This window comes from Drosophila pseudoobscura, chromosome 2 (assembly GCF_009870125.1).
Source record: "Drosophila pseudoobscura strain MV-25-SWS-2005 chromosome 2, UCI_Dpse_MV25, whole genome shotgun sequence".
In the NCBI taxonomy this organism is placed as follows: Eukaryota; Metazoa; Arthropoda; class Insecta; order Diptera; family Drosophilidae; genus Drosophila; species Drosophila pseudoobscura.
The window spans coordinates 5,400,251-5,412,273 of NC_046679.1; the positions used below are offsets into that span (position 1 = coordinate 5,400,251).

The window sequence follows — 12,023 nt, forward strand, 5'->3', positions numbered from 1 at the left end:
CATCATCATCATCGTCATTATGATTATGATTATTATTATGATTGTTACTATTATATAGCTACTATAGATGTTTGAATGTATCTGTAGCTGTGGCTAGGGGCTGATGCTGCTGTCAGACGATGACAGTTCATGTCGCTTCCATTTGCACTGCGCATCAACAATTTTCCAAGTGGCTTTTTGTTTTATTTGGGTCAGAAGTTGTTGCTTTTCCCCCCCCTAGGACCCCAAGAAGTCAGTGAACTTTTGTGGCATCAAATATTGAGGAAAAGTTCTATTTGACAGAATGATTGAGCGATGGACTGACTGCCTGATTGATGGAAAAACGTTTTCACTTAAATGAAATTATCTGAAAATTAAATTGCGTAATTGATTCATGGGGCAGGCAACCGGCAACCGGCAACGGGTCCACAGTGGCAACAAGTTTTGCCTGAAATCGAAATCGATAAAACGTTGCAGTCAGCTCCTGTCACGTGTCCGAGGCTCTCGATTGCCCCCCTCTCTCTAAAGAATCTTGTTCTTGCTCAAACATTTGCCACTATTTCTCAGAGGAATGCCTGCATTGCTTATACAACAAGTTGCACAACGTCGTTGCGTTTAAACGAAGAAGCCTTTTCAGAAATGTCAATGGAAAGTTTCTTAGGGGGAAATGCGTGAGTCATGATTGAAAATTAATAAAGGAAATGCCATAAGGCATAAGCCTTAAGGAACTTTTCAAGAATCTTAATTATTTATTTGCAAAAAACTATTTACAGTAATAGCAAACAACATAATTTGTAGCAGTGATATTATTTTATAATCAAAAATACAAAATACAATCCTAATTATCATAGAAAAAACCCAATCATTTTCATTAAAATATTCTGGTGTCGGATTTTCTTTCTTTTTTTTTATATATATTTTTTATTGGTTTTTTTTAAGTCCTCTTTTAGTATCATTTTTTTTTTAAATATTATTTTGTAAAGTTGGTTTTTTTAATTTAATGACATTTTTTTATATTGATTGATGTCTTTCTTATATTGGTAAATTTTGTATTTATATTGAAACCTTTTTCTTGATTATTTTTGTTTTACATTTTTTTTATATTGATAATTTTTGTTTTTTTATTATGATTATTTTTGTTTTAAGTTTTTTATATTGATTATTGCTATTTAATATTTTGTTGTATATTTAATAAAATTAAAATTAAATTAATAATTAGTATATAATTACATAATATATGATCTAGCGGAATTTGATAAAATCTTCGAGGCTCATCGAAACTAAAGAACAAAAGTTCCTTTCTATGATTCATCTCGGGATTTTCTCTTTGGAAGTTATTCGTGAAATATCTTAGACCAAGGAAGATCAATGAATTCCGGAAGCCCATAGGACTGGATAAAGTTCCATTAAGAACAGTTAGAGAGAGAGATTTCACAATAGATACATGTATATTGGGTTTACGTGGGAGAATAAAAATAATAATTGGCAGCGTCAAGGCCTTAACATGTTGAGATCATCTTTTAAGAATGGCAAAATTGCTTAAACACTTCAAAAAAAGAAGAAAAACTTGCTTTAATTATAAAAAAATAAGCTACCTAATTGCTCTCATTAATTGCTAGCCAAGCACTACCCTTGGCATCGAATAACTACTATCGGCCATTATATAAACACATAAATTGTGCAATATTACTCATACGCCGCGTAGGCACTGCATCTGTGATTCAAAGGCGATTCCAAAGAAACACTCAATTCTAGAATTCTCTCAATGGAGGGAAAAACTCATTAGCAGGGTTTCTCTCTTTCGGTGAAATTTTTGTTGGTGACATCTGTCCAGGGCCCTGGGAGTAAGTGTTCATTGGCGGACAAGTGGGAATTGGTAAGCAAAGTGGAGCGGCTAAGGCCGGGGCTTGGCAGATGGAGAAACAAACACGTTTGGCAAACAAATAATCACGCCAGTGGATCCCTCCCCCCAACCCCGACCCCAGTCCGGCCGCCGGCAGCAGATGTCTCGTTTCTCGTTTGGAATTGGGAATTGGCCGCCATATGAGAGAGCAATTTGCCAGGCAAACCGAAATCATTTTCCGTCTTTTGTTTGTTTTCATTATCGATAAATGTTTGCCTATTGTTATCGCGATGCGAGGGGGACTGTCATTGCCCCTGCCACTGCCACTGGCACTGCCACACAAGGCGAGCTGGCGGCTTGCCTCGCATTTTTCCAATGAAAATGCCAGGCCCCAATTTTGGTGCCGCTTACTTTCCTGTCTAACCATTTTCGTTGGGAAAATTCGCTTGTCAGCCAAGGATATATATTTTTTTTTTTTTTTTTTGTTGCAATGGCAATTCATCAACACCATACGATTTGTCATGCGCGGCAGACGCATAATTAAATACTTTCACCTGTGCACCGCAGATGCACAGATGCAGATACATTTTCATGGCCAACAGCCTGAAGCTGCCGTTGCACGAAGCCAATGAATGGCACTAAAAATAGTCGCATTGCCTTTGCGAGAGAGACACATTTTGTGTTAATAGCCGCACTTCACGCACACTCAGAGGAGACGCATCAAAGAGTTGCGGAGTGGCAAGTGTCGGGTGCAGGTGTGGCAAGCAGAGGCTGCCTCTGAGGGGCAATGCGTGAAATTGGCAATTTCCCACCTCGAAGGCCTGGGGGTCGCCTCTGCTTTTCTTTGTCCGACTTTCGCAAAAGATCCCACAAAAATCCTAAAATTAATATTTAAAGACTTCTTTTATGTGGCTTAAAGATTAAAGATGGCAGCTTTCATGTTTTATGGCTTACAATCCTCAAGATTATAAGATGTTTGTCCGCAATACCACCTTTAACAGATTCCACATTCACGTATGGATGGTGTTTCCACTGCGATGTGGCATTCGACATTCACGTGTGACTGGCAATTTGACAGTCACACCGATTCCTGCTATTCATTTCGCAATTTTCAATGTTTATATATATTTAATAAACACAAAATATTATACTCACAATTTTTAGTAATTGGATCCTTTTTAATCTTTTTTTTAGTATTTCATGGGATTTATAGTATTTAATTTTTATTATTTGATAGTATTTTTTTTGTATTTTGTGCTATTTTTTATAATGAACTACTCATTGGATTTCTACTTTTATTTTATTTTTTTTTATTTTTAGTAATTCTGAAATATTTAGTAATGTAATTTTATTTATTTTGTGTACTATTTTATCGTAAGATATACCAGTATTACCCGTTGCAACTTTTATTCACTGGAAGTCGTAGTCTCTGCGTCATTCCCATCGAATGTGACTTTTCGCTTATGGGAAACTTAGGTAAAACTTATACCAACTTGATTCGAAAACCCTTAAACACAATAAAAACATGAATTATGTTATATGGGAGCGAAATCCAGTATATAATACCAGAGAATGTTATTTAGACCATAATTATATTGATGCTAGTTCGCATAACAATTCCAAAAATTTGGGAAGTTTGAAAAACAATTTCCATTTGATTTCAGTCGAAAGATTTTTTTTGATCGGAAAGAACTCCAGAGTTTGCGCAGATACATCCGTTTTGCTGCCGCTTTTATCCCTATTCGTTGAATGAGATTTCTCCCGAAGCGGAATGTTTACACTGGCCCCAGCCCCAGCCCCCAAAAAAAACACCCATACCATCGCCCCAATGGGCGGCAGCTGTGGGCCCACATGCCGGCATGGTGCGGCGCGGCGTGGCGCGTATCTTTCAGATAGAAGATACTGCATACATTTTTCTTATTTTCTTGTTATTTTTAAACAAAGTGCACGACCCAAGAGCTCTGCTGCTTCGCTCCTTATGAAAGTGTGTGTGTGTTTATTTTTTGTGGCCCGTTTGCCCGTTCTGCCTTTCTTTTGTGCATCTCGCAGATACTCAATGCCGGGGCGGCGGCGGCTAGAAAATGGTTTTGATGAGCCTCGAGCGGCCCCCAGGAAAACTCAATACAGTGTTTGACACAAAAAAAAACAAAATAAAGATACTAGATACATTTCTAGATACAAGATACGATCCCATGCGATGCTGCGCTGCGGCAATGAACTCTCAATGAAAGTGCAATTAAGTGGAGGCCTGCAATGGCTGTGGCTGTGCCTGGGCCTGTGCCTGCCTGCTAATTACATTTATCGTTTAGATGTTAATTACAAAGAGAGAGAGGGAGGCAGAGGGGGGACGGGTGGAGCGAACTCTCCGACTGATTATGCAGCCAGACACACAGACACAGACACAGACACCCTCGAACGAACCTCTGGGGGCGAGGTCAATGATATAACACACGATGATTAACTGCCAGCAGTTTACGCTTTGTCTCTGTCTCAGTCTCAGTCTCCGGCTAAAGGTCAGGTCAACCAGCGCTGAGGGTCTCTGCTCGCCTCGCCACCCCTCCTCATTCCATGCCATCTCTAGATACTTTTATCTCCACGGTTTGTTTGTTGCTCTCGTAGTTTGCTTATAGTTTATGGACAGCGTTGGCAGCTGCCGCATTTGGAACGGACTTAAACTGGCTTAAAATACTTAAGCCACTAGATACAATACATCCAGATACTCGCATGACTCAGAGCAAGCGAAAGATAGACAGTTTATGAAAATGAAAGTAGCACTCATTCAGGTCTTAGATACATGTGTGCGGTGTTTAGATAGATTTTGTTTCTGTGTAAATTTGTAAATATTGTGGCCACTCGCTCATGGGTAATTGGTACAGCCAGTTACCGGAGTACACTCAGAGAAAAATGGCATAGTAAAACAAGACATATTTAAACATAAAAAATCGAGTGTTAAATTAAATTTAAACATAAATTCGGTAAGAATTCTTTTTTTAATTACGCTCATATTTAATCCAAATAAAAAATACTTTAAAATGAATAGAAAGTATTAAATTTATAGAAAAAATATATTTTATTTATAAATATAAATATTTATTTTTAATTTTTTTTTGTTTATTATAATTAGGATTGTATTTTGTATTTTTGATTATAAAATATTATATAAATAATATTATTATAAAATGTTTTTTTTTTTAATATGAAATAAATTTTTTTTTAAAGGAAATTGATTTCAATCTAATCAAACGATATGAGAAAGCCTATTGAAACACATTTAAATTTTGGGTGTATAAATTTTAAAATTGAAAACAATTTTTTCTCGGGTGTCTTACATGATTTTTCTTCAAAAATCAAAAGAAAAATTTGCATAAATTTTTGTTTTTTGCTAAAAAAATGTACATGTTTAAACATATTTGTTGGGGTGCGGCCGAACATGATAGGGGAGGGTGCTATATAGAATCGTTTGTCCAGACAAGAGCCGGCCCGCGCGTTTTTGGCAGACCCAAAACGCGTTTCAATTCAAAAAGGGGCTGGGGGGAGTGGCGGCTGGGGCAAGTAGTGAAAGCGGCAACATCTTTTACGTGGTATCTGTTGTCGCTGGTTTTCCTTAAGGCCCAAGTCGGGTCGTAGACCAGAGACGAGACTGCAATCATATTTCACCTCTGCGCCAGAGTTTGCTGCACTTGTCGTGGTCGCGGCTGCAGTTGTTTGTGGCTGCGGTGGCTATAAAAATAACCGAACAACCGAACACTTGCCATTGCCACACTCTTGGCCAAGTCTGGCAACGGTTTTGACGGCTGCTGGCCAGCCATCCACCAAAAACCGGCAGCCACTACCAAAAACGAGTTATTGTTGGCTTGATAGTACGAAATACTAGTACGAGTACTAGTACAAGTATCTCTAACTATTTTGTTGGCCGCCATTTAATTTCATTCATTGGAAAAACGACAGCCGCTGCGGCAGCGGCCAAAAAGCAGACGCAAAACTTTGCTGGCTGTTTGCCGTAATACCCTTTTTGGAAAGGAGTATCTCTGACCTCTGAAAAGGGGGTTATCCCATTATCCCATAAAACACTCATAAAACTTTTGTTTTAATAGAAATTTTCCATTAATTTTGCGGTTTTTCCTTTTCTATATCTCGAATTTCTTTGTAATTGTAATTTCTTTACCTCAAATTTCTCTTTCAAACGAAACGCATTGATCTAGCATTCGTTAGTGTTGGAAAACATCCGAAAGCCAGGTGTTCAAAGAGCCTTCTCTTCTCTTCTTAGAGCATTTAAACTTCGAACTTTTCCACTTAGGTTTTCCTCTCTCTCTCTTCCAGTTTTGTGTCTGTCTGATTTTGGTTTTCTTTCGAGTTTTTTTCTCTCTTTTGTTGTCGATTGGTGTTTTTTTCCTGTTGCATTTTCCTTTGGGGGACCATTGCAAGTCGCAAGTGATTTTCTTCATCGTCGTCTCCACTGGGTTTTAATGCCATTTTCGTGCCTTGGCTGTTGCTTCGCTGCCTTTCGGAGTTCAGTTTTTCCGGCTGCAGTTTTTCCCCCTGGTGTCTGCTGCGCAATTCAATTGCCGAATGATGGCTGGTGGCGGCTGGGTGGGGGCAAGGGGTAGGACAAGAGGTAGGACAATGGCAAATGGGATGTGGTAATTACCACAGGTAGCTGACGTATGTGGCACGTTACTCAAGCAGGTGTTTACGTGCGTCTGCGGATCTGCTGTTTGCCTTTGCATGCAAGCAATCCGATATTGATGCCGAGGCCTAGACTATTTTCTTAATGTGTTATTTTTATTAAATATGCATGATTTTCCTGGATTATTTTAGATTTGTTTACGTTTCGATTCTTGACTCTTGATTAATATTTATAAGAGTCTGAAAGCATTGGAGAGCGTTTTCGTTTTCACAAATTTTTCTAAAATATTTAAGTGGAAAAATAAAAATAAAAAAGATTTTTAGTATTTTTTTAATCGCCTTCGAACAACAACAGTAACAGGAAACAACATAATTGAATCTGTGATAATATTTCATATTAAAATAAAAATTACAAAATATTAAAAAAAATCGCTTTCGAGCCATAAATTCCCCTTTAAGTCGCACTTCCCGCTTACTCAAGACTTTTGACGTGAAAAACTGACATGAAATCTCACTCTGTAGGGCTAAGCCACACTGGGAGAAACAGGTAGAACGCGGGAGGTAGCCATAAGAGGGGGAATAAATCATTTAGTCAGAGAGAAGGCACAGGCGAGGCGTGGAAGAGAGCTCACATTTTACTAAGCTAAGCCACACTGGGAGTGGAAGATAGAGGAGCGTGCGAGGCATGATAGAGAGCCTTTTGTAGGCTCGTGCAAGGCGTGAGAGAGACCACACCACTAAGTGATAAGCCACACTGTGAGAGAGGGAGCTCGAGAGGCGTGATAGAGGCAACGAGAGAAGAGAGCGATCAAAGGCCACTTCGAGCTCGGACGCCCCTCCTAGGACAATGTAGTATCCACTGGATTCCGATTAGTATTTGTAGGGTATTTCTGTATTCATCAATCCCTTTTTTTGTTTATATCTTTTGTTTATTCTCTCTTTGTTTATATCTCTGACATTTAATTGTGCATTTCTGTGTTTTAGCATAATTCTTTCGTCTTGTAATGGCGACCCACGCGACTCGCAGAAAAACCTGAAATCCGTCATAAGCGCGAAAGACATTTATAAATTGGTTTTTGAGTTGTTGTTTCTGTTTGTTGTTTTTTCGAGCGCACAACACCCACATGATTGTATACAATAATGAATGAATGAACCCCTCCGCCTATCCCCTCATACCATTCCATTCCATGCCATATCTTTAATTGGCCTCAACATTGAAATGTCGAGTCGGTGGCATAATTATAGGCAATAAATTATGATCATAGGCTATTTGCATACCAAGTGCGAATACTACGAGTATTGGCTTACTTATTCAGATCGTATTTCCTTGATTTTCTTTCCAGTTAATGCTGCATATATGACAGACCCACACGACAGCGACTTCGACTTCGACAGCGACAGCGACTGAGAGACACGTAAGTTGTTCAGCCCCCAACCCCACCCCCGCTCCCCATGAACTATAGAATATTTATGTAAATTTATATGTACACATATATTTTTTTGTTATTAAAGAGTAAAACTTTGTCTGACCCCAATCCGCAGAGCAGCGAGCGAGGACTTAGGGGCAGGGTTTGGGTAGGGTCCTCCACTCCCATTTCCCAGTTGGGTTTCCTGTGCATGCGGCAAACAATTTGTGGTAGATATGCAGATGTGAATACCCTCTAAGGAGGCCAGGAAATACAAGAATCTCTTCTAGGAAAGTCTTCCATGGAATACACCTAGGTTCAAGTGCAAGTCCAGTAGGGAGATCCAGTATTAAATGCACATTTATTCATCACAAACAAGGAGATCCATGATGATCTTTCATTTCGAATATTCATCTCAATATAATTTTAAAATACTAGCGGGTCCTGCCACATTTCGCTGTGCCTCAAATTGTGGTTTCACGATAATGAAATGAGGAAAACCCAATTGATCTCGAGTTTGGAACTCCTCTTTGACTATGAGAATGGCCTCTTCGCCTCCAACGGCTGAGATTTCAACAAGAACTTCAAAAAATCTGTTTTTCAGACGTTCTTCACTGATGAAATACCATACATTTTGCACTGCATTTCGATATACCATACAAGGGGGCAATATATAGCTCACATTCGAATCAATCAAACGAAATTTATTATTCAAAACTGTCCAAGTAGACCACAGAACGACAGATGGGACCTGGTTCATGCTTTTTGATTGGGGAAATAAAATTCAAAAGATACCATCGACTCCTTTTCCCCATGAAAGAGTGATAGGATAAAATGCTTTAATTATTTTGAACAATGACAATGTATATAGCGAATAATTAAAGACTTATTCGACCTTGTGGAGCAACCATTTTCGGTTTAATTCCTCTTCATGAGATCCTCTTCGAACACGAAAGTCACATTCGTATCGAACTGTAGCCTTTTTTCGAAGTACCACCGAATCATCAATAGATAATCCCCCGTCGGCAGCGGAACACGCAGCAGCTCGGGTCTTAGGTAAAAGTCCTTGATAATCTGTGGACCCTGTTTAAGGGAATCAGTTGAGATGTCTAGAGAAATACCAGCAAAACCTTACCACATAGGGGCACGTGTGGTTGATGTTGGTGTACTCCTTGAAGAGCCCATAGACTATGGCCACCAGGGGATTATTTGGCCTTCGAAAATACTGACACGCATCGAATTTGACCTCGTAAAGCCATGGTCTATAGCCGTTGGCCCTTTTGAAGATCTGTGAATGAATCCAAACATTGTTGGCTGAATGTAGAAGCGTTCCATTCATATTGAAGATCACTTTGTTACGACCGACGGCCTTCAGGCGACAGTAGTTGAACACGAACAACGACTGGTTGTAGCTCTCGCAGACGAAGTTTGTGAACTTGAAGACCACCGCATCCTGTAAAGAATTGTGAATAATGAAGGACCTACACTAGTGGGGATATATTTACATTATAATCGAATGTTGAAGCGAAAAATATTCCATATAGAACGATGATTATTAGCCTGGACTGCATGGCCCCACAACGATTGATCAATGAATGGCCAAATGATACCAATGATGGAGTCATTTTATACATATATCATCCTATTCTTTTATCTGTCCACAAATCGTGATTGGGTTGCCTTTATTCCAATGGATATCAAATAAAAAGTAATTAAAACTGATTTAGCCTTTTTTTGTTTTTTGTTTTTGGGCTAATTATGGCCCAATTTTGGGATACATGCATTAACATTAATCTGATTATTAAACCAAACATGATCTGTGTACTGGGCCTTAAATTAGGCACTCAAAAGACAGCTCGAAAGCCAGGTGTTCAAAGAGCGAAACTACAGGTTCTGGCTATAGAAATGATTCGTTTGGAATGTACGAGTATTTATGAAAACTAATAAATAGGATTATTCTTTATGATCTTTATCGTGTCTTGAAAATTATGGCTTAAACAGAGTCTAAGAAGGGGCGAGGAGGTAGAAAAATTTGTCGAATAATTTGATTATTTTCAGTGTATTCTGGCTGTGCAATGTCCATGAATTGACTACGATATTATTCTCAGTGTAGGATGGAACGGAAGTTCATTGCGTTTACTCTTCTTTTTTCTCCTGCTTTTACGTCTTCGTTACTTTGCGGACTCTTTGCCTTTGGTGATGAAATTATACAGGGTAGTCCACTCCCGAAACGTGCTCTCTTTTCGGGTCTTCTCTTTCATCAAACATCGCATCAAAGCGCTCTCAGTAGTGCGTAGAGTAAATAAGACCCGAAATGGAGTTAGCGGACCACCTCAAGCAAGTGCTTACTCGCTAGACTCGCTTAGAGAGCCCCGTAAGAGCGAGAGGCAATCAGGGCTGCACTGCTTGCTTTTGCTGAGTGCGAAAAGGGAGGGGAAATGAGTGCCCTTGCGGTGTGTGGTGTGTAAATATGAAGAATGAAAGAGTTTTTGTTGTTGCTTGCGTGGAATGAAATAAATAATTGATGAAAAACTGATTGAAAATAAAAGCAGGAGTCAACAAATACAATTTTTGCGATAATTGAACTGGTAGCAGGGGGCAACTCTCGAAGAGTATACAACGCGTCGGCAGAGCTCTTGTTTGCCTGTTATACAATTGACAAAACGAGGAAGTGAGAGGCGGACAGAGAGAGAGAGAGAGAGAATGAGAGTCCCCATTGAAAGGATACAAATGAGAGCATGAGGAGGAAAAGTTGAGCAGAACACGCGTTAAATGATGTCAGCAGGATATATGTACGTATGGAAATATATTCCCCCAAGGATGCTGCAGAACTTCACTCGCTCTCTCTCACTCTCCCTCTCTCCACAGCGATGATGTCACTGGATAGAGGAAGCGGCCATTGGGGGGCGGGGTATAAAATTGATTTTGCATTAAAATTCGCTTAAGAAGAAATTCCGAAGAAAGTGCGAAGCCAAAATTCGTGGCCTGGCGTCGAAACAACACTAAAAATCAATTAAATTCCTATTTATATAATTTAAAAGAAATGAACAAAATAAAAACTAGAAACAGGCGCCTCGCAGAATCTCTCTCTCTCTCTCTCTCTCTCTCTCTCTCTCTCTCTCTCTCTCTCTCTTTGGGCCTCTCAATCTGTGGTTGCCTCTGTTGGTTTGTTGTTGGCCAACCACAGCGTTTGCTGACCCAATTTTCCCTGGCTAAGAATAGCGAAAAATGTTTCAAATGCTTGTCGGTTTCGAACATCGTTCTGCGTCAAATTACACTCGAGAGAAGTGCAGCAGCAGTTCACAAAAATTCTACAAAAGAAAAAATCTTTCAACAACATATTCGTTCCGGCACTCTCTCTTGGGGGATTATTGTAGAATTATTACAGCCATAATAGAGAGGTTTCCTGTCTTAAATGCCAGACCCTACCATATTTTTGTCTTCTTGAAAATACTAGTGAATTCGTGACAGTTTATCCTCGCAATCTGTCAACGCTTTGACCATCTCTAATTAATTAAATGCAAATAATTTATTTATTCCCCTACCCGTTGGCTGCCAAGTGAATTACATGAAGAGACTGTTTGTTGGCGCCCAACCAAAAGCCGGCCACAAGTTTTATTCCAATCACAAAAACTATACGAATTTTGTCATCATTTTTCACTTGTCAGGCAAACCGAAAGAAAAGCGCCAGGGGGCGTGTATCCCCGTCTTTAATTGTCACACTCGAGTGCATAAATACGAGTGCATCTACCACTCTCACTCTCCCTTTGGCTTCTCCGAATCCCCAAATCCGAAAATGATTTTGAGGCATTTCCGCATTCGTCGGTTTCGTCATAAATCAATTTGTTGCAATCTAAACAATTCTTTTGTGAATGTCTGCCTTTCGAGACGAGACGAGGCGCGGCACACAAATCAATCAAGCGTCTCCCCATTTGCATATCTTTTTGTGCCCCAGAGGCGAGAATTCTTTAGTTCAATATGGAAGAGGAATTGATTGAAAATCGAGCTGTGAATTATTTGCCAACGCAACTTGTTTATTAATACTATATTTTAATCACACAACAAATATATTCTCTTCTTATTTATTAGTTTATTTTCTTTGCCAAAATTGTATCTAAAATGTTGGGAAAATGCATTATATTGCCGTCCATTGGAAATTATTGCTAAAT

General features: G+C 39.2%; 2 protein-coding genes across 15 annotated transcripts in view; one reads left to right on the forward strand and one right to left on the reverse strand.

Annotated features, from left to right (window-relative positions):
* Mical (Molecule interacting with CasL) overlaps positions 1-12,023 on the forward strand; it is a 51,556-nt gene that overhangs the window by 13,292 nt on the left and 26,241 nt on the right. For all 14 annotated transcript variants that reach the window (XR_004468499.1, XR_004468500.1, XM_033376981.1 and 11 more), the window contains exon 4: positions 7,792-7,863. The gene's annotated coding sequence lies outside the window, so the exon portion shown is untranslated. The remainder of the gene's footprint in view (positions 1-7,791; positions 7,864-12,023) is intronic.
* On the reverse strand, positions 8,673-9,941 carry LOC13036490 (uncharacterized). The gene is made up of 3 exons (XM_003736254.3): positions 9,360-9,941; positions 8,990-9,307; positions 8,673-8,937 (listed from the first exon to the last, which is right to left on the reverse strand). Exons 1-3 carry the CDS (start codon positions 9,486-9,488, stop codon positions 8,773-8,775), a joined length of 612 nt encoding a protein of 203 aa, XP_003736302.2. The 5' UTR covers positions 9,489-9,941; the 3' UTR covers positions 8,673-8,772.

Coding starts and splice junctions, on each gene's coding strand:
- LOC13036490 (XM_003736254.3), bottom strand. CDS start 9,488: ATGTATAAAATGACTCCATCATTGGTATCATTTGGCCATTCATTGATC. Junction 9,308..9,359: donor CTTCAACATTCGATTATAAT/GTAAATATATCC, acceptor AATTCTTTACAG/GATGCGGTGGTCTTCAAGTT. Junction 8,938..8,989: donor ACCACACGTGCCCCTATGTG/GTAAGGTTTTGC, acceptor TCCCTTAAACAG/GGTCCACAGATTATCAAGGA.